This window comes from Aulonocara stuartgranti (assembly GCF_965226115.1).
Source record: "Aulonocara stuartgranti genome assembly, chromosome: 17".
Lineage (NCBI taxonomy): Eukaryota > Metazoa > Chordata > Actinopteri > Cichliformes > Cichlidae > Aulonocara > Aulonocara stuartgranti.
In genome coordinates, this window is record NC_138953.1 from 20,575,829 (window position 1) to 20,603,790 (window position 27,962).

Consider the following 27,962-nt stretch of genomic DNA (forward strand, 5'->3'; position numbering starts at 1 on the left):
CTGGATTCAAGAACACAGTTTAGTCCAGATGTTTGCAGCCTGCAGTTTTGAGTCCCTCTGCAGTGACAGTGGGTAAATCTGAGGGGCCGTGAGAGGATTTCATGGAATCGAGTGTGAAATTACATCTTAAATATATAGGGCAGAGCAGAATGACTGAAGGAGGCAACTTTTATGTCCTGATGGGGGATGTTTTTTGTTTTGTTTTTAAATTTCATATGTGATTCTGTTTAACTTTTATGCAGAAAGTTAGAATTAGAAGATAAAAAAAATCATTTTATCCTTTGTGTCTTTTATTTCTGATGTATGAGTTCAATGACTGAGGCTGTGTTTTAAATAATCATTTAGTATCTTTATCTTTTTTTTTAATCTTCCCTAAGGCTTCATTAAAATGGAAAAACAAATCTTATAAATCAAATTTAACTTTGAATTTCTCATCATCTACGCTAAATAACTGAAAGATTCTGGAGGAATCTCTGTGCGCAATATTGGTTGCCTGTGATCTTCAGGCTGAGGTCAGACAAATCAGAGTTTTAAATTCTTTTTGGAAAACACAGATGCTAAATGGAAGAGGGGCCACCAAGCTCGTTATCAGCGCTCAGTTCAAAGCCTGCATTTCTGATCGTATTGGGGTGTATTACTGTCAATGGAATTAGCAGCTTTCACATTTGGAAATACATCACCAATGCTAAAAGGTATACGCAGGTTTTAGTGCAACATCTGGTCCATGGGACAATATTGCTCTCCCAAAAGTTCCAAAAGTGTTCTCCTCAGTTCCCAGATCTTTACAGATTGGTGGACCAAAATCGTCAACAGTTTCTACAGATGTGCAGTTGAATGCATCATCATCAGTTCAGTCACGGGGTGGCATCGAAGCCCCTCTGTTCAGGACAGGAAGTATCTCCAAGAGAAATTAAAAGTTGCCTTCCTATCAACACTGGACATTATCCCTGATGACTGACTGTCACCTCCTCAGTGCAATCATTAATCTTATCTCTCCAAGTCCGTTTTTTTTTAAGCTGACATCTTCTTGCCTGTTCCTCCTGCCTGGCAGCTCCATCTTCAACATCCTTTATCTAATACAGCAACTATCCCTCCTCTCCACATGTCCAAACCATCAATCAGAGAAGGTCACACTAACATCTTGTGAACCTCTCCCATTCACTCTTGCTGCTATCATTCTATTACTGCCTCACTGTTTTTTAAGCTGGCCTCTATTTAACTATTTTTTAAACTATATTTTATGTATCACTACTTAATTTTACTGTCCACGTGATAATAAAACCTCTTAATCTGATTCTTTTTGACCCCAGTCAAAAAAAAAGGAAAAAGAAGGAAAAAAAGATAAAATGTCGAATTTATGATTTAAAGACTTTCAGTGAATCGTTTTAATTCACACTTTGGACTCGGGTGAGTGTTTTATGCAGATTTTCATTTTACTTGGGGTAAAATGACCTTTTATGAGGGTTTAGAAAGACAAACTGACAGAAAAATTGGTCAAACTGTGACCTTCGACCCCACATCGTCCAGCGCCGCTAACCCCGCCCCTCTGCGGAGAGAACGGGAGCTCCATTCAAACACACCAAACTGGTAGCCCCGGGATGCGACAGTCGCTGTAGCTGAAGAGAAAGGTGGAAGAAGTGGAAGAAGAACAGAAACACACTCTCTACCCCCGAAATCATCCGAGCAGGGCGGTCACACAGCCAGCCAGAGACACCAGAGCCCGCAGCCGGAACATCCTCACCGAGCGCACTCTGCTAGTAGGAGGCTAACGGCACCAACATGGCGAGCGCCTCGTACCACATCTCCAACCTGCTGGAGAAAATGACCTCCAGCGACAAGGATTTCAGGTAAAACAACGCCCGGGTGGAGGGATCTGACCGTCAGTTGTTGTTTATCGCATCGGAGTGTTGTTATTTCGCACTGAAAGCGGCGCTTTGCTGCGGCGGGCCTGCCGCTCTCAGGCTAACAGCTAGCATGCCACCTGTCTGATCATCGTCATATCCGCGGTTAGCTGCTAGCATTAGCAGCTAGCCTGCAGGCTAGCGGGCTAGCACCAACTTCTGTCAATTCGCAGGCTGGCTTAGCATGAGTGACGGCGCTCTGTGATGTAGATTCAAATGTGAAGGTAGCCCCCCGCTAGTGGGATTTCTCCCGGGAAACGGGCGGGTTTAACGTCAAAGTGTCGCTCCAGCTAACGGGGGTGTGGTGACGCCGGTAAACAGACGGAGAAGGTCGGAGCTTTAGCCTTGCACTCACATAGACTCTGTCAGCGTTAAAGGTGTCTTATTCTGATCCCATTTCTGTGGTTGATTTGTTTTAAAACTCTCGTCAGAGCAGCTTTGCGTGAGTCACAGTTCAAAATAAGCCAGCTTTGTCTCTCACTGGGCCTCGGTACAGCCTTGCAGTTCATCCTCCCTGAAATAAGCTGCTGTAGCTCCATCAAAACAGCTTGTTTCATACAGAAAATTGGCTACTTTCTGGAAGGAAAGTAGACAAACGACTTGTTTCAGACAGAAGGTAGTTGTTTTTAGACAGTAAGTGGCTTGTTTCAGATAGGAAACAAATAGGAACAATTTCTGTTAGTCAGAAAATGTCTGGTTTCACACAAACCTGGCTTGTTTCAGACAGTTTGAACAGTAGGTAACAGAGCTTCTGGGAAGCTGCTTTCTTTGATATTGAACTAAGTCAAGAGTAGAATATGAAATACTACTGTCCTCCTGAGGGGTCAGCTTTTAGAAGCCTGCTGTGGGGCAGCAACCAGCACTATACATAGTGTATTTAAAAGATAGTTGCAGCTAGAGTGGCAGCACCTTTTGGCTACTGGACTGAGTTTTTGTTTTTGTTGGAGTAAGAAGAGACCATATTCAGAAACATGGAAGCTGCATCAGTACACTGTACAGGGTCAGCATACCTGCTAATTAAAATCCAAATTAAATCTTCGATTTAGGTTCGTCTTTAACCTAAACTGGGGCTCAGACTTCTTGGATAGTCTGTTAGTATGATTAACTACACAACAGCCATATTATTAGTCAAATAATTTCATTAAAAATGTTTTAAAAAAATGCACAAACGCTCCAATCCAGAGGTCTAGTTCAGACAGCTACTGTAATAGAAGCCAATAATGCACACTTTAACCCTTAATTGAATTTAATGGGATTTAAACAGGGCTGGACTGGGACAAAATATCAGCCCGGCACCAAAAGCCCAGAAGGGCCAGCACAAGAGAACAAAATTGCTCCTAATCACTACATTTACAGAGACAAAAGGGTTCGCCCACCAGGTATTATAGGAAAAACCATAAAGCCTTTGAATGAAAACAAACGCTGTTGTCACAGTGATATACACTATCTTGTTGGCATATATGTATCAATCTAATGAACTTAAAGTTTATTAGATTGATACATATACACCATCCTCCCTATGCTGGCATTCTAAACAGTACAGAAACCCAAAGACTGCTTGGTTGAGTTAACCTCCTGAACTATCTACAACACATGGTGGAAACCTGAAATTAAGACAGAGAAGACTAGAGGTGAGACATGACCATTACTGAATATTAAAAATAATAAATGACAGATTTAGAGATATTTTCATAAACTATTCATTTACCACATCAATAAACAGCATGGCAGGGCAAGATATTTTTTCTAACATGACAACCTTTAAAAAGTGAAAGGAGACAGAGAGACAGGTGAGAAAGAATAAAGCTTAATTGACTTTTTGATGGTATTTTACACAAAGTACTAGTACAGTATCTAGAAAATGTTGGAAAATACTGGCATCATATACAGTACTTATTTCTGAAGAAATTATGATGGGACCCTGAAAAAAATTACTATGAAAGATAATGGATTTCTATACATTTAGTCAGATGACCACTTTTGTTGTAAGATTCAGATAATTATGTATTCAAAGTTTTTAAATGACATAACAAAGAAAAATATTTCTTGGTGCCCCCCTTCCCCTGTTAATGCCCTACCTAGCCCCCTGGCAAAACTTTGCTAGACCTGCCCCTGCACAGTTACCAGCTGTCAGCTGCTTAGAAAAGGATCCTGGTGTTATTTGTTTCTCAGAAACAGCTCATAACTTTGCTTCAACTTAGAGCTGGGCGATATGAGATTTTTTCATATCACGATATGTCTTTTTCATTTCAGGCGATAATGATATCTATCACGATATAAGCCAAATAACTATATTTGTAAGATTTAAATGTGCCGTTGCTCACAAGTAAAATGTGAAATAATCAGCAGCTTGTTTTTATTTAAATATTTATTTCCCATAATAAGTTCAACAGGGTAGATGTACTTAAGGAACATGAGACTTTTTCAGATAAATAAAGGCAAATATTGCAAACTACACAAAAGGCAGCCGCTAAAGCGTTTAAGTTTCAAAATAGAACAAACAAAACAGACTAAACTGTCAATTCCACTTAGAAACAAAATATTAATTCTAAAAATAAATCTTAGTTTGTTTTACAGAAGAACAGACAAAACTGACTAACTTTTGTCAATATCAAATAAACTGAGAACTAAAAGGAAATTCTCAATCTCTCCTTGTTGTATAGCTTAGCTTTTCAAACAGTTTTAACAGTTACTTTAGTCTGACAAAAGCCGAATGACGAATTAGCGCTTCCAGTCAGAGACTGAGGCTACGTCCACACGTACACGGGTATTTTTGAAAACGGAGATTTTCCGTTTCCGTTTTAAAAAAGAATCCCGTCCACTAGGGCTGGGCCATATTATACCGTTCACGGTAATACCGGTATAATGTTAGGCAACGATAGGAAAATGAAATATCGCGATAGAATGGGAGTAAAACGCGCATGCGCAGTGCCTTTGTTTTCATACGCACATGGCCGATTGTTGAGTGAAACAGATGAACCAGAATTGGTTTGTAAAAATGGTGCAACTTCCGTGATGTGGAACTGGTTTGGTGTTTGTCCGTCAGATACACAACAAAGCACATTTTTTTTGCAGAACATGCAAGCGGCCGTTGTTATTGTCATATTTGTCGGACTAAGATGCTCTTAAATCTGGGAGTAATCTGGGTCCTAAACTCAGGTCAAACAACACTGCAGCGTCACTTAGAGTTAAAAACTGTCTAAATTCTTTTATCTTTAATAAAACGATCAGCATTGCTGCTTTACCAGGTGTAACTATAAAGTTTAACTTCCAGGCATCCATGAAAACAAAAGTTATTACATTTAACGGAGTTAGAAGTTAGCAGGAAGCTAGCGGAAGTTAGCTCGCTAGTTTCGCTAGTTACCTAAGCATGATATAGCATGTTCTGACTGAGAGATTTCTGAAAAAAATCAAACGTACAGCTCTGCTATAACTTCCAACATAAATGAAGACAGGAAACTAAACAGCAGTGACGTTTGTAGGGTTACTGAAGTTGGGCTAGCTGGTATATAATGATGTGCTACGTGATCGCTAGCGACACAGCTATGTTAGCATAACATAAACAGTGAAGCTGGAGGACGAACACTAACACTTTTCCACTTATAAAAGTTAACGTGAAGGTTCTTCATGGTTAGAGACAAATGCAATCGCATGGCAGGATGCTGTAAACGGACCAAACTTCAGTCAGGAGAACAACTGAGATAATCCATCCACAATACGAGGTTAGTCATTAATATACTGCAACAACATGGGAATAGAGCCGCTGCCAGAGAATTCAACATTAATGAAACAATGGTACAGAAGTGGAGGAAGCAAGAAGAATGAGTTTAATAAAGTTTGATTTATCTGACTGCTTTGTTTCGCTTAATGTGCCTTATAATCCCGTGCACCTTATGGTCCGAAAAATACGTACTGCACACTGCAGTTTAATGTTGCAAAGCACCTCTTTTTAACTTCAGTGGATATTATACATGGTTATGCTCAGGATATGTCAGCCCATTTCTACTGGAAATGCCTTTTGGTTAAACTTTCAGCAAGGAATTTGCATTTGCACTGTTACATTTTTATAAAGCTTTAATGTACATAAAAACCAGCTTCTTGTTTAAGTGAAAATAAATGGAAGGTTGTCTTTTTGCGCTAGTAATGTTGTGGAGTTGTATTTTGTCTCGCATCAATTATATCGTCGGTTATATCATTATCGCAAATTTTCAAATATATATCGTGATGAATATTTTTGGCCATATCGCCCTGCTCTACCGTCCACACATAAAGGCAGAAATGAAGGAAAACGCTGCTATGAACATGCCAAAGCAGCAGGTGGCGCTAGATTCCTAACCGTACCGAAATGTTGGCCAATCAGAAGTCTAGAAGCCTCGGTGGGAAAAAGTAAACAAAGCTGGGGCATAGAAGCAGAACCGAGTCGTATGTGTGGACGGACAGTAACTGTGTGTATATGTAAGCATTTAAACACTGCAGAGAGTAGAATTAACAGTAACAGTATTGTAGAAATTCATTTCACCGAAACAATAACGTGGCGCACAGTGTGACGCATGCACCAGTTTATTGCATTTCCAGACTTGCTTTCGGCACAATTTACAGTGCACGCTACTCTGTTTTTTGTCAGACTTGAAATAGCCGAAATACCTTCACACTACGGACCTTCTTTGGCTCTTCCGTTTGACAATCTCTCCGGCATTGGAACCATCATCTGTTTTCTCTTCGGTCACGCTCGGTTGATTTTTCTAGTCGGCACACTCATTTCCTCCATTACGCGCTGGCTCCATTACCCGCTGGCTGCTTCCCAAACAAACACACGTGCGGCTTGGCACTTGTGCTGTACGTAACAAGTCATGCGACGTGACGCTGCGGCTGTGATTGGTTCAGCTCTGCGCTACTTAATTTGGATTGGCTGACTTTTTTTTTTTTTGAGGACAAGAGCGGCGAGGTCTATCGCGATAGCTTAATTTCTCTATCGAGTAAAAGTTATATCGTGATACATATCATTATCGTTCTATCGCCCAGCTCTACTTCAACTCATTCATGTCACCTAAAAGGTAAACCTGTTTCTCCATCACCTGTTCAGCTCTGATGATTCAGTAAGGACATCTCCTGGTTTCATCTTCATGTTTCCCTCTCACCACATGTCCAAACCAACATCATGACCAGCAGCTTTTACAGCTGTGGCTCCAGCAAACATCAGCTGATACTAGAAATTAATATCAAATAAATTCTAACAACAGCTGATCAAGCTTAAACGTGCTGCTGTTGTTTAGCGCGACCTCCACTGGTTTCCTTTTTCTGGTGCAAAGTGGGCGATAAACAAGAGAGAAAAGCTGATCATTGATCAGTTTCATGATTGATATAACAACCAGGGGGCGAGAATGAGAGAAGAAGAAACAGCTGTGCAGCATAAAGACACAGAAAAACTCCAGCTTTGTGTCTTTTTCATTGTAGCTGAAGTACCGGACAAACTGTGTTCCTTTTCACCTCAATACGAAACGCGTAATATTTTCTCTGAATACGAGACGATTCCGGGACGGTTGGCAACTCTAATAATTAACCTTATGAATTAAATAAAGTTCACTATTGGTACCATCATAGCACCCACCCAGCTGTATAGAAACTCCATCACTCTCCATAAAGTCGCTATGGAGAAAGAAACTAGTTGTAGAGGTTGTTTATTGCTGGGTAATTATGTCATTGGCATCGATGAGCCACTGTCAATATGTGACATATTGAAATCGCGTTTGAATTTGCGCTTGTTTTTTGCTTTCACTTTGCAATCGCACGAACTGTGTATAGAGAGCGACAGCACTGATCTGTGAGTGATGATAATTTGTGCACCAATTCCTCTGACATCGTCTTATCAATCGTTAGCTTACTACGCAAACATGACAAGTGAAATCTCCCGCAGCTTAAACATATGAGAGGTTGATCGCGCAGAGAATCGCTGAGTTATGTGAGTACGTGTGTAAAAGCAGCAGGATATATATTTTAGTTCTGCTGAGCCAAATAAGACAGGTCAGGGTGAAGAAGTGACAGCCAAAGAAAAGCTTACCACAAAACGGAAAAGTTATGACAAATCAGACTATAAGGCAAAAAGAAAGTGCAGCTTTATGGTTTCATGGACAAAATAATTTCTGTGGCTGCAATATGACGAGCTATATAACCAGGGCTGCACATAAGTGGTCCGCAGGTGCGCATTCGCTGTCAAAATAAAAAACGCGCACAAGATAAGAAGTTGCAACGCGTGTTTGCGTACATAAGATTTTCAGGAGGACAGACATTTGTTTAGAACTCTTAAAGATGTCGAAGAAGCTCCTTTAAGCAATTACTTTAGTGTTCCTCTACCTCCAAAGAAATGTCAGAAGGAGTCCGAACCACAAAAGAAGCGCGTATTCTCGGAAAAGTGGTTGCAGGAGGTGAGCTGGCTTCAAACAAATGATGAACGCACAGAGATGTGGTGCGGAATGTGCCGTGAAAATCCCACTCTAGCGGACAAAAACAGTGCTTTTTATATGGACGCAAACGCGCGTTGCAACTTCTTATCTGGTGCGCGTCTTTTATTTTGACAGTGAATGCGCACATGCGGACCACTTATGTGCACCCGTGTAAATAACATAATGTTCTGCCGGGTGTGTTGTTGGTTTTCCCTCGATTTCTGAGTCGACAAGCGCCTTTGTTACTGGGACCAGTCATTTTAAGAAAGGCCCCCATTAGAACCCATGACAAATGCAAGAAATGCATTATTGCTCAGTCTGCAATATCTTTCCCAGAACAAACACCAATTGCAAATAACATACTAAAAAGAAACCTGAAAAATCTGTTTAGAACAGCGTACTATGTTGCAAAGAGTGAACTACCACTGGCACAATTTAGCAGTCTTTGCAAACTTCAAAAAGCAAATGGCCTCGATCTTGGTTCCACTTGTCTCTTACCCGTGACTTCAGTGGAAATTTCAAATTCAGGATCTGACACAGACTGATTCATGTCCTACACAGTTCTTACAAGTTCATAGAAATTTCTGTTCAATTAGAACCAAGTATTTGAGTTGATTGAGTTGTAATTTTTAGACAATGTTATAATTTGTGTTTCAACAGTTTTTTGATTAATGTTTTGTTTCCGTTACAATATTATACATTATAATATTGTAATGGAAACAAAACATCAATCAAAAAATTGCTCTTTTTTTATTCGGGCTACTTAAATTTATTTGGGCTACCAAAAACTGAAGAGTCCCTGCCCGAAGGGCTACCAGGGACTTTGAAATTTTGCGAGCCCTGGTGTAAGCTGAGATGATGGTGACGGAGCATGCTCTTTGTAGAAAATAAGTGTCAAGCCAACAAGGGAAACTCTTGGTCAACCTGTTCTTCCTCTTTGTCATTTTCAGGATGACATAAAAAGCAGTTGCTGCTTTTTAACTGATTACCAACTGCATCCCTCACCCCCCACCCCACCATAGGGGTTTTAACCACAGAAACTCGGGGATAAAACCTACATATATAAATGACAGTATCTGAAAAACAAAGGGGAGTTCACAAAAGGCCTTCTTGCTGTTTTCTGTTGCTGTTTTTCATAATGTTTAATCGATTCATCTTCAGTATAATCAGCAGGTGAAATTGAAATGCTGCAGTCGCAGCCTGAACTGAGGCTTCAGATTAATGAGTTTATTAACAGGCAGACTGAAGTGACACAGTTTGTATTGATCATCTGCAGCTGATATCGTCTAGCAAATAGTGAAGGCAGATGAAGCGTCTGACAGGAGGTCCGTTAGCGCCAGACGAACACAAATATGCAATGATTTATTTATGTTGGAGCGTTCAAAACTGAGCTTATAAACTGATTTGACAGGAAGAAGAACGTCATCAGGCCCTGCGCCAGGAGTTTGTTAATCCTGAGCTCAGGGGGAAACTGGGTTTTCTGGTTCACAGTAAACTTAAACTCTGTGCCAGTTACCATGGTAACAGACTCTGTGAACTAAAACTGTTCTCTGGCTCCTCCCTTCTTACTGCACCTGAACCAGCTGACTGACACTCAGTTTCATTTCCTCATTCATGAAGTCGCCGCCGAAGATTGGAATGAATCCATCTACAGACAATTTTACACACACTGAAATCCCAGTTTAGGTGTTAAGTGTGTTTTTACTTTACACAAGCGCTTTTAAGGTCAGTCAATCGTCAATATATGAGGGCAGATTCTGCGACTACATCACTGATTTATAATCAGCTCAGAATAAACTGTAGTCTCATCTTTCTGCCTCCGAGACTGTGGGCAGTAACACAGCCGTCAGACTGTCAGTACTAACGTTTACTGTACGTTACTGAGAAACAGTGGTTAAATCAAACTAATCTGTGTTGTAACTGATCACACTGATGGAAAAACATCTGCCACGACTGGAATTTTGGAGATGCAAAGATGAAACTGAACTAAATTTATTTAAAATTTAAAAGTGAGTTTTTGGAAGCAGCTGCACACAGTCTGATTGTAAACTCATTACGTGTGTTCATCGATTGAGATTCAGTGATTAAATGATGCCAAACAACATTTTAAATGGATAATTAGATTTAAAAATCTAATCAAATTAGGATTACTGCGTCATCTATAAGTTAAAGTGCGGTTATCAAGTTTCATTCAGTCAGTGATGATGACAGAGTGAACAGAGCTGATTAAAATCACTCTCTTCTTCCCTCCTGTTTGAATATCACGGTCAGCACTAAAACGTCTTCATAGCCCTGCTCATCTGCTCTTTAGTTACCTGTTACCATGGTGAATTATAGTGTTGGAGCTCCATTGATGATGGCTTTCTTTCATTAACTCAGGGTAAACATATTGAGAGCTGATTGAAGTAACTGATCAGCTGTTCAGGAACAGGAAAGAAAAGAGTTGTCGATCCCAGGTCTCCACGTTTTTGTTCTTAGACTGTGCAAGCGCAGCTTTGCATGATTCATAGTTCAAAATAAGCCACATTTAACTCATGTTCAGCCATCCTTGGTCTAAAATGAGCTGTTTTAGCTCCTCGCCCTTTAAGCCACCATTGAACGACATTCATAAGCATCAGTTGGGCGGGGCTTCACTTCCAAGAGCAGTCTGATGCCTGTTAACGTAAAACTTTGCCACTGGAGAAAGAAGTACGTGGCAGAAAATAAAAAAAAGGATCCTAGCAAAATTAGAATACTAAGATAATTTTAAACATAAATACTACTTTAGTTTTATCTGTGCGGTCTTTATTTCCCTCGGTATGTTTTTGCTTGATTGTGTTGGTTTTTTGTGGTGGTCGTACTTTGAGCCATGTTGATGTGTTTGTGAGGAATGTTGCATAAAGAGGTACAGAGTGGCTTGGATCAGACTCTTTGACCAGTAAAAAGAAGCTCATATTTAGCTTGAAATTCAGAGCAGCCTGGCCCTCTTTGTGTCAGCTGCTCGGGGACGATCACAAGCTGGCAGCACAGATAATCAGCTTCGGCCGCCCTCTCAGAACTAGGAATCCTCGATATCATGAAAAGCTGTCAGTTTTGCCTCCTGTTGGGTAAAAATTGACCCACTTTTAGGCCTGATCTGAGCGTTTCCACACGGCTTCTGTGAGACAGGAACTACATATTAGTTATTTTATAAACGTATGGAGCATGAGGTGCTTGGTGCAGATGTCTGAAATTGCCCAAAAATGAAATAAAATTCACAGAATGCCAAAAAGAATATACTAATATTCAGTGCCCCAGTACTGTTATATGGAAGATAAACATAGGCATAATCTATAAAATACATTCATGTAAATATAACATTTAATGGTATTTAATTTTTCATTACATTTTAAAATGTGTTTATTGTTTATTTCTCAGATTTATTCATTAATATAATAATTGTTAGACTTATTTTTCTGTTTTAATGCTAAAGTTTGCACACTGATACTCTATGAATGACCCACTCCTTATTTTCATAATTAAAAAGAAAGTAAATGTATTAAAAAGATATAATGAAACATTTTTAAGGTGGGAAAGAATGCAGAATTAAATGCACAAAAAAGCAGACAATGATTAGATTTATAATTAACTGGTTATGAATGAAATGGCGAAGATTTCAATTTATAAATGAATGAATGCCCACAGTTGGTAGATTCTATTCCATAGTTTTATTGATCTTTATTTACTCAATTTTTAAAAATTCCTTAAGTTATTCATTGTTAGTTAAATAAGCAATTCTATTTTTTTAAATTAATGACAAAGTAAAGAAATCCGAGAGTAAATTAAATGTGGATTTTATTCATTATACTTTGTCACATTTTTCTTTATTAATGCCAATAATAAATTCAGCGTAATTTGTGAAATTTGAATTCATTATTTTGTCAATAGTATATTTTTTGACATCACTGTGTATATTTATAATAGGTTTATTGCCTCTTTTATTAAAATTTATTTACTGATGGTACATATTTTGAATATTTTTTTACATTTTGCCCTGTACATCTCAGGGTTTCTTTAATTTTATATATATGCTTTTAATTCATTACATTTTATGCCTTTATTTTTGCATATTATCTGACTTTCTCTGAGAATTTAGTACTTGGCTTATTAGGTAAAATAAACAAAATAAAACATGTATTAAATATGTGCATTAGTACAAAGAAAAACGCAGTTTATACATTTCTTTCTCTCTGATGTTGGCAGCTTCAATCCTCTGTATTGGGCTCTATATATGTGAACCTCGGTGGACTGACAGCACCTTTGATTCTGCATTAAAGGATTTGGATCTGCAGCAAAAACGGATCCATTTAAAGAAGTTAATAAAAGTGTCCTAAAACGGCTCGTTTGTCATCCTCCAGATTATTTTTACCAAGCTCGCTTTAGAGGAGTCCTTTTTTTCTTAGCTTATGTAAAATCCTTTTTAGCATGTTTGCACAGTCGGGGGGAGTACTTTTTTAGCCAGAAAAAACATTTCACTGTATGTTGTACCAGCTATAACTACATGTGACAAATAAATAAAGAATTGAATTGAATTGAATTTAGAGAGACGCAGCTCAGACAAAAGAGAGGGTCTTACATAATTTCATTTATTTTCAGTTTGCTTCGTTGGTTTTTATAAAAGCTCTTTTAGCAGAGGTCGGCATGTCTGAATGAAGCACTCAGGACTTTGGCTGATGCACATTTGAGGAGCTAAAAGACTAAAACTTAAATACTCTGAAGGTTGATCTCTCAACTGTCCTGCACCAGCGTCAGGTCCGAGGGCTTCATCCTGACACCCAACAGCAGTCAGACTTCAGGTTGTGGAGGTCAGTGTGACATCAGTGACCCACTGCCAAACCGGTTGTGTTGGATGACGTCACAGACGGGAAGTCCGAGAGTTTGGTGAGAAACGTGCAGGGGGTCGTTTCACTGCTCTGACACACAAACAAAAAAAAAGACACCAGCTGCTGAATCCTCTACTGATCCTCTCAGTGTGAGAGGAGCGAGGTTTTTTTAAAATTTTTATTTTATATCGTCTACTTGCTTGTTTGAAATCCTGCTGTAATGAGCTCGACCTAACGGGGTTTTGGTGTAAAAATGAACCGTTTCATTAGGACAGCTGGAGAATAAACTGACGTGAAAACACTTTGGGAAGAACATGGACTGATGAGTCTTAAATATGCAATTTTTTCAGAGTTCATGATCTGATCTTCTAGCAGAACAAATAAGTCCTTCTTTGTTGCCCGTTTTGTCATGTCCTTTTCCCTTTTAGTACTTTCCATTTCCTGGTCTCTTCAGCGCCTCCTGTTGGATGTTTTACTCCAAGCTTTAAAAACTCAAATTAAAATCAATTCTTTTTTCTGAGATTTTCAGGAGGAAAGCTAAGACTTCAGCTCTGTCTGAAGCAGATGTTGTACTAATGACTCGCCCATCTGTGCGTTTAATCACCGCACACTTCGACTTGCTTTATTCATTTGTTTGTTTGCTATTTTCCAGATTTATGGCAACTAACGACCTGATGACGGAGCTTCAGAAAGACTCGATCAAGCTGGACGACGACAGCGAGAGGAAGGTCCGTGTGTATGACCTCGCACTGCTTCACCTGGTGTCTGTCTAATGAATGATTATAATTTATTGATAATTTATTGAACTTTTGGTTGACACTGATGAACAGGTGGTGAGGATGATTCTCAAACTGTTGGAAGACAAGAATGGAGAAGTTCAGAACTTGGCTGTCAAATGGTAATTTATTTGATTTTAAGTTTTAATTTCCTATTTCCTGTTTGATCGTGTCCATGTGTGTGACTGTGGGTGTGTTTGTTTCAGCCTGGGCCCTCTGGTCAGTAAGGTGAAGGAGTACCAGGTGGAGACGATCGTGGACACTCTGTGCACCAACATGCTTTCAGACAAAGAGCAGCTCAGAGATATTTCCTCCATTGGACTCAAAACAGTCATTGGAGAGCTACCGCCGGCCTCCAGTGGTAAAATATTTGACTAGTACTGATCTCATAACAGCACATATTTCATTCAGTATCACTTCTGAGCGAGCGAGTTTTGATCTGTAAAATGTGAACATTTTCAGCATCCAGTGATTTCATGAATCTTCAGATGGTTTTGCTGTGAAAATGTGAAGATTCATCTTTTCTCCTCCTGCCTCCGTCTCAGGCTCGGCTTTAGCGGCCAGTGTCTGTAAGAAGATAACGGGTCGTTTGACGAGCGCTATCGCCAAACAGGAAGACGTATCTGTGCAGCTGGAGGCACTTGACATCATGGCCGACATGCTCTGCAGGTACGTAGTTAGGCGGTCGCCGATGGATGGCGCTGGTGGGGATGGGTGAAGTTTTGAGTTCTTCTCCGTGTCTTTGTTTGCAGACAGGGGGGTCTGCTGGTGAATTTCCACCCCTCCATCCTCAGCTGCCTTCTGCCTCAGCTCACCTCCCCCCGGCTGGCCGTCAGAAAGGTCTGTCCAACCGCTTTGACTTTTGTGTTTTTGAGCTTTCAGGAAGCTGTTTGTGTCCTTACCTGTTGTTCTTTGGGCGTTTCAGAGGACCATCATGGCTCTGGGCCACCTGGTTATGTCCTGCGGAAATCTGGTATTCATCGACCTGATCGAGCACCTCCTCGCCGAGCTGGGGAGGAATGACAACATGTCGACCACCAGGACATACATCCAGTGCACGGCCGCCATCAGCAGACAGGCTGGACACAGGATCGGTGAGACGCCCGGCCTCCACACAGTCATGTCTCTGATTTAGAGATGAATCCTCCCTGACCTCTGACCTCTGGTCTCTCTTTAACAGGTGAGTACCTGGAGAAGATCATCCCTCTAGTGGTGAAGTTCTGTAACGTGGACGATGACGAGCTCAGAGAGTACTGCATCCAGGCCTTCGAGTCCTTCGTCAGGAGGTAAAACCGTCTCAGACCGAAGAATCTGTGGCGGCGGTGCCTCGTGTGCTCACTGCTTTTATTCTTTCCAGGTGTCCCAAAGAAGTTTACCCACACGTCCCCACCGTCATCTCCATCTGCCTGCGCTACCTGACCTACGACCCCAACTACAACTTTGATGATGAAGATGAGGATGACAACGCCATGGATGCTGAGCAGAACGACGAAGACTATCAAGGTACTGAAACCCTGTCTCTGGCTATCGCTGCTGAAGTAAGACACCTCCAGTTTATGTTAAACTGTTAAAGGCTCAGCTGATTGGTGCTTTGAAATCACATGACACTGCCCACTCATTTACATCCAAATTAAGCGTTTGAACATTAATCGGTGACGCCATCTCTTCATTTCCTTTCCAGGCAGCGACGATGAGTACAGTGATGATGACGACATGAGTTGGAAGGTTCGAAGGGCGGCGGCGAAGTGTTTAGATGCTGTCGTCTCGACTCGTCATGAGATGCTCCCGGAATTCTACCGCACCGTGTCTCCTGCGCTCGTCTGTCGCTTCAAGGTAGCGTCGTTCGATCGGCTTCTATCTCTGAGATGTGTAACGATGACCTTTATGTCTGACCTGCCTCTGTGTGTATGCGCGTGCAGGAGAGGGAGGAGAATGTAAAGGCGGATGTTTTCCACGCCTACTTGTCGCTGCTCAAACAGACCAGACCAGCTCAGAGCTGGTTGGCTGATCCAGACGCCATGGAGCAAGGAGACACGCCGCTGACGATGCTGCAGAGCCAGGTATGCTCCTGCTGTGGACAGAGCTCTTTTCTCTTTATGCTTGCCACGCAGAAGCAGAATTTTTTTTTTAATTAATGAAATAAAGAGATATTAGAGATGTATAAAGTATGAGATATTAGATTAAGTTAAGGAGTAGGTTATTTAGATACAGGAGATAAAAGTTATCACCTCCTTGCAACCAATCAGTGCTCACTCTATATGAGAAATGGGTGTAAAGTTTTCTCTCAGCACAGTTTCTCACTGGTCTCTGGCTGTAGTTCAGATTTCCTACAGTAGATGTCAGTGCTGCACAGCTTTTAGGAGCATATCTTTGGTTCTCACGGCGACAGGAAACCCTCAGCATCCTGCAAGGCTGACCGCAAGCAGCAGGAAGTACCTGCGGTGGTCTCCTGTGATTCTCTGGTAACATCTGTCGCCCTCCACAGGTCCCCATGATTGTGAAAGCTCTGCACAAACAGCTAAAGGAGAAAAGCGTGAAAACCCGTCAGTGCTGCTTCAACATGCTGACCGAGCTGGTGAATGTCCTCCCGGGCGCCCTGACTCAGCACATCCCGGTCCTCATACCAGGTGACGCTGCCGCAGGTCAAGAATAATCTAGATATGATAGAATAAGATAAGATAAGATAAGATAAGATAACCTTTATTAGTCCCACACGTGGGAAATTTGTTTTGTCACAGCAGGAAGTGGACAGTGCAAAAGTTATGACGCAAAAATTAGAATACAATAAGAATAAATACAGTACACAGCTGTACAGAATAGAATAAAATAATATACTATATACAGTAGAATAAAATAGAATAAAAATATACAATAAGATAAAAATAGAATACGAATGCTATATACAACTGAGTAAAAATACAACGATGCCAGAAAGGATTATTGCACTTAGTGTTATTGCACATGTATGGATGTGTGTGTTTGTTCAGTTAAAGTCTTTGTTGTGGAGTCTGACAGCAGTGGGGAGGAAAGACCTGCGAAATCTCTCCGTCCCACACCGTGGGTGCCGCAGTCTCCCACTGAAGGAGCTGCTCAGTGCTGTCACAGTCTGCTGCATGGGGTGGGAGACGTTGTCCATCAGGGATGACAGCTTAGCCGCCGTTCTCCTGTCACTCACCACCTCCACTGGGTCCAGAGGGCATCCTAGAACAGAGCTGGCCCTTCGGATCACCCTGTTCAGTCTCTTCCTGTCCCCAGCAGAGATGCTGCCGCCCCAGCAGACCACACCATAAAAGATAGCAGAAGCCACAACAGAGTCATAGAATTTCTTCAGGAGTGGGCTCTCCACCCCAAACGACCTGAGTCTCCGCAGCAGGTACAGCCTGCTCTGCCCTTTCCTGTAGAGGGCGTCTGAGTTATGAGTCCAGTCCAGTCTGTTGTTCAGATGAACACCAAGGTACCTGTAGCTGTCCACAGCCTCAATGTCCATACCCTGGATGTTCAGTGGTTGCAGTGGAGAATGCTTGTGCCTGCGGAAGTCTACCACCAGCTCCTTGGTTTTACTGGCGTTGATCTGGAGGTAGTTCAGCTGGCACCAGTCCACAAAGTCTTGAGTCAGTCCTCTGTACTCCTTGTCGTCCCCATCAGTGATGAGGCCGACTATTGCAGAGTCATCAGAGAACTTCTGCAGGAAGCACTGGGTGGAATTGTGGGAGAAGTCTGCAGTGTAGATGGTGAAGAGGAACGGAGCCAGAACCGTTCCCTGTGGGGCCCCCGTACTGCAGACGACCCTGTCCGACACACAGCCCTGAGTCCTCACATACTGTGGTCGGTCGGTGAGGTAGTCCAGGATCCAGGTAGTGAGGTGATGGTCCACTCCACTCCAATACAGTCACTATACACAGATACAAATATTTTTCACCAGTATTTTTGTAGTTCTTTACATAATTCTGTGGCCCAGTCGTGCAGAGTTGGTGCCATAAAACTGTAAGCCCCCCCCCCCCCCCCCCCCCCAAACAGATTTCAGGGAGGACTCAGGAACACACCCACAAAACAGCATCTTAGTCAGATGTCAGAATGGCTGGCTTTTCTGCTGGGGTTAGGTTACGGCTCCAAAACGTTTTGTATAGGCTCTTGGAATGTTTGATGTTTCTGTTTTTGCTGGGATTACTCTTTGGAGCGCTTTGGAGCTGTGTGTCTTGATAGCAGTGAGGTAATTGTGTGTGTGTGTGTGTGCGTGCGTGTGCGTGCGTGCGTGTGTGTGTGTGCGTGTGTGCGCGCTGCAGGTATCATTTTCTCTCTGAACGACAAGTCGAGCAGCTCAAACCTGAAGATCGACGCTCTAGCCTGCCTCCACGTCATCATGGTCACACACCCCGCTCACGCCTTCCATGCCCATGTCCCTGCCCTTGTCCCGCCCGTGGTGTCATGCGTGGGAGACCCCTTTTACAAGATCACCTCTGAGGCTCTGCTCGTTACTCAACAGCTTGTAAAGGTGGGAGTCAAACTCACAACCTCCTCCTTTCTGTTTCTAATGTCATAGCTGATTTTTATCCTCCATCCTGTTCTGTGTCTCCACCAGGTTATCCGACCACTGGACAGCCAATCAGAAGCCAGCGACAGCTTCGATCCCTCCCCTTACATTAACGACCTGTTCACCTGCACCATCAAGCGCCTGAAGGCCGCCGACATTGACCAGGAGGTGAAAGAGCGAGCCATTTCCTGTATGGGGCAGATCATCTGTAACCTAGGTAATGCACACACTTCCCAGTCACATGATGTGATGTCACAGAGCTTTCCTCGGTTTAATGTCTTCCTTTTTTCTGGTACAGGTGACCATCTGCCTGCTGAGCTTCCGGGAACGCTGCTGATCTTCTTAGAACGCCTCAAGAATGAGATCACAAGGCTGACAACGGTGAAAGGTAAGCCCCGCCCACACACCAGTTGTGTCTCAAAGGAAGCTTGTCTCTTTTCTGCTTCCATATCAAAATGAAGTGTTGGATATTGTTCACCGGGCTGGAGCTGTTAGTGTTTGATGTGTGTGTGTGCACACAGCTCTGACGCTGATTGCCGGCTCACCACTGAAAATCGACCTGAGGCCCGTTCTTCCCGACGCCGTTCCTATCCTCGCCTCCTTCCTCCGGAAGAACCAGCGTGCCCTGAAGCTCTGCACGCTGGCCGCTCTGGACATCCTGCTCAGAAACTACAGGTAACACACACACACCAGTAAGCCCCACCCACCAAACCTCAGCTCCACCCTGTGCACCACCCTCACCCTCTCATCCTGTGCTTCAGCTCTGCGGTGACTCCGGTCATGGTAGATGCTGTCCTGGCCGAGCTGCCTCCTCTGATCTCTGAGAGCGACATGCACGTGTCTCAGATGGCGCTGAGCTTCCTGTCCACGTTGGCAGTAACTCACCCATCCTCACTGGGTCAGCTGAGCGGAGGGAACATCCTCCAGCAGCTTATTGCGCTGGTTCGATCCCCGCTGCTGCAAGGAGGCGCGCTTTCTGCTATGCTCGACTTCTACCAGGTACTTCCAGCTCCGCTTACCCTTCGGCGTGTATGGTGGGCGTGAATATGCATATTAACCATGTGACTTCCCGCTTAGGCGCTCGTGGCCACCGACACTCCCGGCCTGGGCTACATGGACCTGCTTAGGATGCTCACTGGCCCCGTTTACTCCCAGAGCGCCGCCCTGCCGCACAAACAAGCATACTGCTCCATTGCCAAGTGCGTCGCTGCTCTGACCAGAGCCTGTCCCACTGAGGGGCCCGCCGTGGTGGGACAGTTCATCCAGGTGAGTCAGAGTGAGCAGCGTTCACCTCTCTGCAGGTTAATTGAGCTGTTTTTAAAGGTTTTCACTGCCTTCCGATGAACAGCGAACAGTAAGAGCCACGAGATTCAGAGACCTTGTGTTCCTCACAGGATGTGAAGAACAGCCGTTCCACAGACTCCATCAGGCTCCTCGCTTTGCTCTCATTGGGTGAGGTTGGACACCACGTGGACCTCAGCGGCCAACCAGAGCTCAAGACTGTCATCCTGGATGCTTTCTCCTCCTCCAGTGAAGAGGTAAGTACACCTGTCTACACTCTGAATCCAGATGTGACATCCCCCAGCTCTGCTGCCCTTCCTGCACTGTTCTATCTGAATAAAATGAAAAAGTTCCATAAAAAAATTTTAAGAAGGATTTTACTGACTAAATAAAGATGATGGAAAAGATGCTAATCTTTGACGTGATGTGTTCAAAGGAAGCAATGAGCTTTCCTGCGGTTGTTCACCTGTGCTGTTGTTTCGGTGGAGATTAAGCCACCTGCTCTCTGTGTCGCAGGTGAAATCGGCGGCCTCGTACGCGTTGGGCAGCATAGCAGTGGGGAACCTGCCAGAGTACCTGCCCTTCGTCCTGCAGGAGATCTCCTCCTCCAAGAGGCAGTACCTGCTGCTTCACTCGCTCAAAGAGATCATCAGTGAGGAAAAACACATCACATTTCCTGTGTGTGTGTGTGTGCGTGTGTTTGGTTTTAACATTGTTTGTTTGTTTGCAGGCTCGGCATCCGTCTCCGGGCTGAAGCCCTACGTGGAGTCTGTTTGGTCACTGCTGCTCAAACACTGCGAGTGTCAGGAGGAGGGAACCAGGAACGTGGTAGCCGAGTGTTTGGGCAAACTGACGCTGATCGACCCCGAGACGTTGCTGCCCCGCCTCAAAGGATACCTGCTCTCAGGTGACCCATATGGTTAGCCAATCAGATGGGTCGTTGCTGGCGATGAGGCTGATCAATATCAATACTGATTTATTGATTTCTGCACGTTTCCAGGTTCGTCTTACGCCAGGAGTTCTGTGGTAACGGCTGTGAAGTTTACCATCTCTGACCAGCCGCAGCCCATTGACCCACTGCTGAAGAACTGCATAGGTAACCCACACACAAATCCAAATGATTTATCTTTCTTTGGTCCCTTTTGGGTTCTTTTGGTTTTGGTTTTTGTTTACACTGTTGTCCCAGAGCTCCTCTTCTTGTTTTTCTCTGTGATGGGTTAGTGTTGCCTGACCAACTGTCTTGTCGTATGACAGTCAGCGGTGTCATTTGCTGTCTCTGGTCTGCTTGAAATTCAGGAACGTTTAACTCGGGACCCACAAGCTTCATGTTGTTGTTGTTTCGTTTGGGCGGTGTGGACATAGAAGTTTGTGAATGTGAGCAGGAGCAGCTAAAAATCTCAGACGAGTTTGAATCCCGGTGACCTCGACCTAAAGGTCAAGGTCAGGGCTCACGTTTTCTGAAAGTCTTGTGAATTCGATAACTTCAGAACAATGTGATTTTGCAATTGATGCCAGAGGTCTGTTTACTAGGAGGCTGAGGGGTAGCTGTGGCAGTTGCAGATATTTTTGTCTAGTCTGTGTCGTCAAAACATTGGTTGGCAAGAACAGGGGATGAATTTTTTTTCTGCTGCTCATATCCATGTTTTCATTGTTTCGGTGACAGGCAAGGGTCTGTGATTAAATGAAAACTCGAAAAACCACAAATGCTAGCATTACTGCTGGCTTTCCATCACTTGTGAACATGAGATACTTCAGGTTGACGCTCTGGGTGGAAATCGCCCCACCCATCTTTAATCTCAGACTTGGAGACGCTGATTGTCATCACAGTCACTATACTCACAGCTGGACGAGGTGAAGGTGGCGCTCTGATGATGCGAGCAGAATCAGGAGACACAATTTTCAGCAGTGTGTGAAACTAGAAAATGATCTATCAGACTTCTCGTCTTTGTTTTATTCTCGGGGTGGCAGCTTTTGGTTCTTGTTTTAATTTGCTGATTAACACATATTTAGTAATATTGTGGTAAAAACGCCCATTCAGTTGTAATAAACACAAGTTATGATAGAAAAATTTGATCAGCTGTGAAAGGCTATAGATGCAGGGCTTTTTCTCCTTCTTTATGTAAACTCTAAATGTGACAAGAAGACCTTATTTTCTTAATTAAACACTATAAAATGTCTGAAGTTGATGTTTTTATCATTAAAGTCAGAGTTTGTCACACTCTGGTGAGAAATGAAAGTTTCCCCCTCTGTCTGTCCTCTGATTGGCTGTTTTTGTCCTCAGGTGATTTCCTGAAGACGCTGGAGGATCCAGACTTGAATGTGCGGCGTGTTGCCTTGGTAACGTTCAACTCCGCCGCCCACAATAAACCCAGTCTGATCCGCGAGCTGCTAGACTCGGTTCTACCGCAGCTGTACAACGAGACCAAAGTCCGGAAGGAGCTGATCCGAGAGGTGAGGACACCTGCAGCGGGGAATCGATTGCTGGGAGTGGGCAAGTTCATGCGTCTGACTACTGTCCTACTACTCTGCAGGTGGAGATGGGACCCTTCAAACACACGGTGGATGATGGGCTGGACCTTAGGAAGGCTGCGTTCGAGTGTATGTACACTCTGCTGGACAGCTGCCTGGACCGACTCGACATCTTCACCTTCCTCAACCACGTGGAGGACGGTCTGAAGGACCACTACGACATCAAGGTGTGTCTGAGCCCCAGGGCCTGGATCCTGAGGACGGAGTTACAAACCATAAGTGTATTTTAACCTTTAGCATTTTCATTAAATTCAGGTTTAATCCTTCCATTAAAACTCAAATATGAGTGGCTGGCTTCATTTATGGTCCAGTGAAAAACCAGGAGTCATTTGTGTATATCTGAGATCATGATGTTTAAACACCATAAGGTATTTGAATCATAGATACTGAAGCTGCTGCTGTGTTTGCAGATGCTGACCTTCCTGATGCTGGCTAGACTGTCATCTCTGTGTCCCAGTGCTGTTCTTCAAAGACTGGACAGACTAGTGGAGCCACTGAGGGCCACCTGTACCACAAAGGTATTTTTAAACCAGTTTCGATCCAATGTGTCCAACATATTTGTTTATTGTGGACTTTTAAGGATTTTTCCTGGTTAAAAATAACCCCCAAGATTCCTCATGGTGTTCCTGGAGGCCAAAAATGTTCATGCTTTTTAATTTGTCATTTATTAAAATTATAAATATATATTTTAACTCAAAAGTACAGTTTTTAAATTTAATGTTGCTGAAACAAAATAATAAAAAAAATAAATCTGATCGAGAAATCACTCATCTTTGGAAAAGAGAGTTTATTACAGAGAAATGGCTCTTTCCAAAATAAAAGCTATACTATACGCTTCTTCTGGGCTATATTCTCAGCAGCATATTAAACATATCAGGTCCCCATAAGGAGAATCATGTGCTAACGGCTGTCTAAATGACTCGGGTAAAGTTTGTAGCATGCATGCTTGTTGTTTTTGTCTGCTTCCACTTGTCTTTGCACTAGGATGATGTCGGCGTAAATGTGCAGCCATATTCGTTGTGTCTCCACTAGTGCTGTCAGCGTTAATCTCGTTGAAATGACGTTAACGCCACAACACGGCAAATCTCCGTTAACGAGTTACCGCGGATCGCCCCGTGCGTGGGGCTGGACGGCCAACACGTTAACGAGCTAACTGCGCTAACGCACTAGTTCCCACCAATGTAATTGAGCATTGCGTGGCACATCCAACATACTGGTTTACTTTTGTCCATGACGCGCTTACCTTCAGGGTTATGCTTCACATGAAAACCAAAATAGATCCAAAGGCCAGATCTGAATGAGGGTGGGGGAGGTTCAATTTCCCATGTTGCAACGAGCTTAGCTTCTGTCTTACTAGCTTGCGCTGCGCTCAGTGGATCTGCGCTCGACAGTGCAGCCTGGGCGGAGTAGTCAAACGCAGATCCACTGAGCATCGTCATAAATATTAAGCAACCTAACTAATAGGGTTGCAAACTTCCAGCAAAAAAAAAAAAAAAAGGGAACCACCCTCCACCTCATGATGCTGAATCGACGTAATCAACTTTAATTTGATGCAGTGTGGAAAAAAAAATGCACAGAAATTAATTTAAATTTTCACCAATTTTCAAAAATAATTAAATAGATTCAACATCTTTCTTCAACAGAATTGCAGACTGCACAGATGGTACCTTCCCAAAGGAAAAAGTACTATAGCTTACTAGGGTATATTAGACTTAATAGTTACTATATACAGTAATGGACTTCTATATATTTTACATAAGATTAAAACTTTGGGTGTAAGATTCAGACAATTATTTATTAAAAGCTAGACATTTTAAATGAGAATAAGAAAGAAAAGTCTGTCTTTGTGCCCTCCTTTCCCTGTTCATGCCCTATCGGCCCCCCTGGCTAAACTTTGCTAGATCCGCCCCTGCACAGTTACCAGCTGTCAGCTACGTAGAAGAAGATCCTGGTGTAGAAAGTAATATTAAATAAATTCTAACAACAGCTGATCAAGCTTAAACGTGCTGCTGTTGTTGAGCCGCTGGTTTCCTCTTTCTGGCGCAAAGTGGGCCAAAAACAAAGAAGAGAGACGGACTCGCAACAGAAAAGCCGATCAGCTGATCATTAAGCAGTTTCATGATTAAAGTGGCTACAAGAAGAGGCACTCGCTCCATATATCGGTTGTTAAGCTTAACGTGGGAATGCTTTACAGACATTCAGAGATGAACTTACACACTTGCTTTACTTCTCTCTGGGATAACTTCCTCGGAGATGAAATGCTGGTTTGGTAGCAAGGCTACAAATACACACAGCCACTCTATCACGTGAGCACACTGCTCCAAAGTGCTAAGGTTATGAGCTGAGTTACGCCATGTCGCAAGTTTTGTGAGGTGCTTTTTTGATATTTAATGGATCGGATTACATTTATTTTATTTTTTTTATTTCTCTCCGATATCCGATCCAGTAATTTATGTCAGTATCGGACCGATACGTAATATCGGATTAGTCCATCTCTAAAAAAAAAAAATATATATATATATCTCACTGAAATCTTTTTGTAAATGGTGTTGAAGGTTCTATGATGTTTTCACGTCTCATGCGTGATGATGATTGACTATAACTGCCAGCATAAAAATGATTTGTTTGACAGCACTGGATTCATGATACTCAGATCAGTGGGAAAGTCCAAGTAACTCTGTGATCCATGAAGCAGAGTTATAGATTTAGAAAAGTCAGAAAGGTCTGAGGCCATTTCTAAACATCATCAATTTCTAAGTTCATCAGTTCTAACAAAACTGTATGTAACTACAAGTTATTCAGATTTGTTGCCACTTTGCCAACATCTGGAAGATGACCCACACTATCACCCTCAGATGAGAAGAAATTGGTTTGGATGTTCAAAGAACGACACGAGCCACCAAAGCTTGAGCCTGGCATGCCTGCCATGAATTGGAAAAACTGCCGGAATACCTCCATCGCTGTCCACAGTGAGGTCACTTTTAGAACACTGAGAAAGAATTCCCTGCTCTAGAATCAACACATTCAGTCAACTTGGTATGAACAGAATGACATCTGCAGAAAAGCTTTATGGTTAGAGAAGACAAAGATTGAGCTGTTTGGCCTCAGTAACAAGGTATGTTTGTAGTAAACATAGAACATTGGTAGCATCATGCAGTTGGCTGTTGTTTTGTACAAAGTGGATGGAGTAATGATGGAGGAGAACTGCTTTAAAATTTTTCAAATTTATCTCAGATCAACAGCTAGATGGTTGAACCTTGGATATACTTGGGTGTTTCAGCACAGCAATGATCCCAAACACTTCAAAACTGGTTATGGAATGGCCTTACCGAAACCTTGATCTCTCAAACCTTTTGAAAATTTGTCTAGTCTGTGTCGTCAAAACCAGTTTAAATGACCTCTACTGAGTCTACCAAGAAGAGTGGTCAAATATCCATCCAGAAGTATGCCAGATGCTTTGTTGATGTCTACCAAAAGCATCTGGCTAAAGTATATTTAACCAAATGTTAGTGAGGTGTATTTGTATATTTAGTTTTGGCCCTGTGTGGATGAGGAAAAAAAATCCAAAATGTATCCAAACATGTGCTCCCAATTCTTGTTTTTAAACTTATTAAAAGTGTATGCAAAGATATACAATACTTCCACCCAAAAAGAACAGTTAAAAAAAAATAACAAAAAGCCTAAAATTACCCTGAGATTTATGCCCATGTTGAGTGTGTATAAACCTCTGACCATGACTGTAAAATGGAAAAAGTATTAGCTCCAGCACAGAACCCTGAGGAACACCATGACTGACTTTTGTGTTTTGACGACTCATTTATAGGAGGCATCAGAGTGCTGTTGCATTTTACTAACTGATGTCCCTGGAGTTATGATTGCCTAGCTGTTTTTTTGTTTTTTTTTAACGGTCTCCACTGTCTCTGTAGGTAAAGGCGAACTCAGTGAAGCAGGAGTTCGAGAAGCAGGACGAGCTGAAGCGGTCTGCGATGCGAGCCGTTGTCGCACTGCTCACCATCCCCGAGGCCGAGAAGTCACCGCTGATGTCAGAGTTTCAGTCTCAGATCTCATCTAACCAGGAGCTGGCGGCTATCTTCGACTCCATCCAGAGAGACTCCAGCTCTGCCAACATGGAGTCCATGGATACCAGTTAAAAAACCCCATGGACAAAAAGAAGTTCCCACGATGCAACACGGCACCACCCGCTGCTGGAGCGCTAACCCTGCAGCATGTTTCCATGACAACAGGACGCAAACACACACACACACACACACACACACACACAATTGTAGTGACACACCCTCTCCTAGCGATCGATCGTTCCATGATGCATTGCACTGAATCAGCTGTTGGAAGAGAAAGGAAGTGGACGGACGGATGGACGGCTCACACACGGAGAAATAGGACAAAAACAAAAAATTACATACAAGGCTTGGAAGCTCCTCCCACTTCCTCTTTGTTTTTCTAGCGAGGTCATCTAACTGGTTGATCTCCTTGTTCATCCTCATTCTTCTCTTGTTTTTTTTCTCTTTTCTTTTTTGTAATTCCTGAAAGTTCCACAGGTACTGTACTGCAACCTGATTCGCCGCTGCTGAGTGACTGACAGTTGGCATGTTATCGAAACTGACCAATGGAAGGGCGGGGGGGAAACAGCCTTTTCCGCCTAAGCTGTGGTGACCAATGGGAGAAGGGCTCGCTCTGGGTTTTTTTTTTTTCTTTCTTCCTTTTTTGATTGATGTAGGCAACCAATAGGAGGCTATGGGGAGATGAGCAGCGGGCGGGATTTTACTGTGTGTGGACCAATCAGCATCTTTGTTTCCTCCTGATTCAGTAGATCCACCATTGACCCCTCTTAGGAAGGAAGTGAGAGTGGAAAGAGGAGGGATTATTGGATCAGGCCTCATCTGACCAGACCTGATTGGACCATAGTGGCTGTTGCCGTGGTATTGCAGTGTAAAAAACAAAGTAACAGTGTTCTGCTGGTTGTCCACAGTCTGGCTGCCTCAAACTCATTTCTGCTGGTTTAGTCCAGTCAGCATGGGGTTGATTTTTACTGTCTTACTGGTTTCATTGGTTTAATCCGGTTAAACTGGGTCCAGTCTAGTTCATTCCGGTTCATTCTGGTCTGGTCAGGACAATCCACTGTTGTTAATCGCCCGAGGAAAAATAAAAAGGTCCATTTCTGCCTGCCTTCACGTTTTGACTGGGTTTTGTTTTTCTGTGTTATGCGTTGCTACATTTTAGAGATGCTGATTTTCCTGATGGTTCGATTATTTCTGAAAAGCAATAATCAGTATTTTATAATAAATTTTTTTGATTAGATGCTTATTAAACACACAGCTCATGAAATGAATAGAGAACAATAACAAAGTTCTAGTTTCCAGGCCACAAACAGCTCAGCAAAGACATTGACTGGCCACACCTCCACAGCCAGACTGCATCCAGAAATTCAGTTAACTTACAAGCTGTGCCAAATGACATGAACCCTCAACAACAGTAAAGTTAAGTCTTACTCCACCTTCTTTCAGCTCATCTGGAAACCCAACACAATACGCATGTCTAATATGCTGAAAATTAACACTAGCTGATCTGGTTTGATAAGAGTTCTATTAGATTATCAGCGGCTTCTTAGGATCCATGTGTGGGTCTCCAAACAGACTTTGCAT

At 42.8% G+C, this 27,962-nt stretch overlaps 1 protein-coding gene across 2 annotated transcripts; it reads left to right on the plus strand.

Annotated features, from left to right (window-relative positions):
* Window positions 1-1,505: 1,505 nt before the first annotated feature.
* Window positions 1,506-27,491, plus strand: cand1 (cullin-associated and neddylation-dissociated 1). Of its 2 annotated transcripts, none has more exons than XM_082510304.1 (26): window positions 1,506-1,847; window positions 13,835-13,910; window positions 14,013-14,080; window positions 14,165-14,319; window positions 14,504-14,627; window positions 14,711-14,798; window positions 14,884-15,052; window positions 15,139-15,244; window positions 15,316-15,461; window positions 15,640-15,791; window positions 15,878-16,018; window positions 16,444-16,600; window positions 18,242-18,450; window positions 18,538-18,706; window positions 18,788-18,877; window positions 19,011-19,164; window positions 19,251-19,488; window positions 19,567-19,755; window positions 19,884-20,027; window positions 20,287-20,422; window positions 20,501-20,677; window positions 20,771-20,866; window positions 22,052-22,221; window positions 22,302-22,466; window positions 22,710-22,817; window positions 26,226-27,491. In XM_082510304.1, the coding sequence occupies exons 1-26, from the start codon at window positions 1,780-1,782 to the stop codon at window positions 26,448-26,450; spliced, it is 3,720 nt and encodes a 1,239-aa protein (XP_082366430.1). In that variant the 5' UTR covers window positions 1,506-1,779; the 3' UTR covers window positions 26,451-27,491. The 2 variants fall into 2 exon arrangements, with proteins under 2 accessions (XP_082366430.1, XP_082366431.1); XM_082510305.1 differs by having other exon boundaries at window positions 16,444-16,585.
* The last annotated feature ends 471 nt before the right edge of the window (window positions 27,492-27,962 follow it).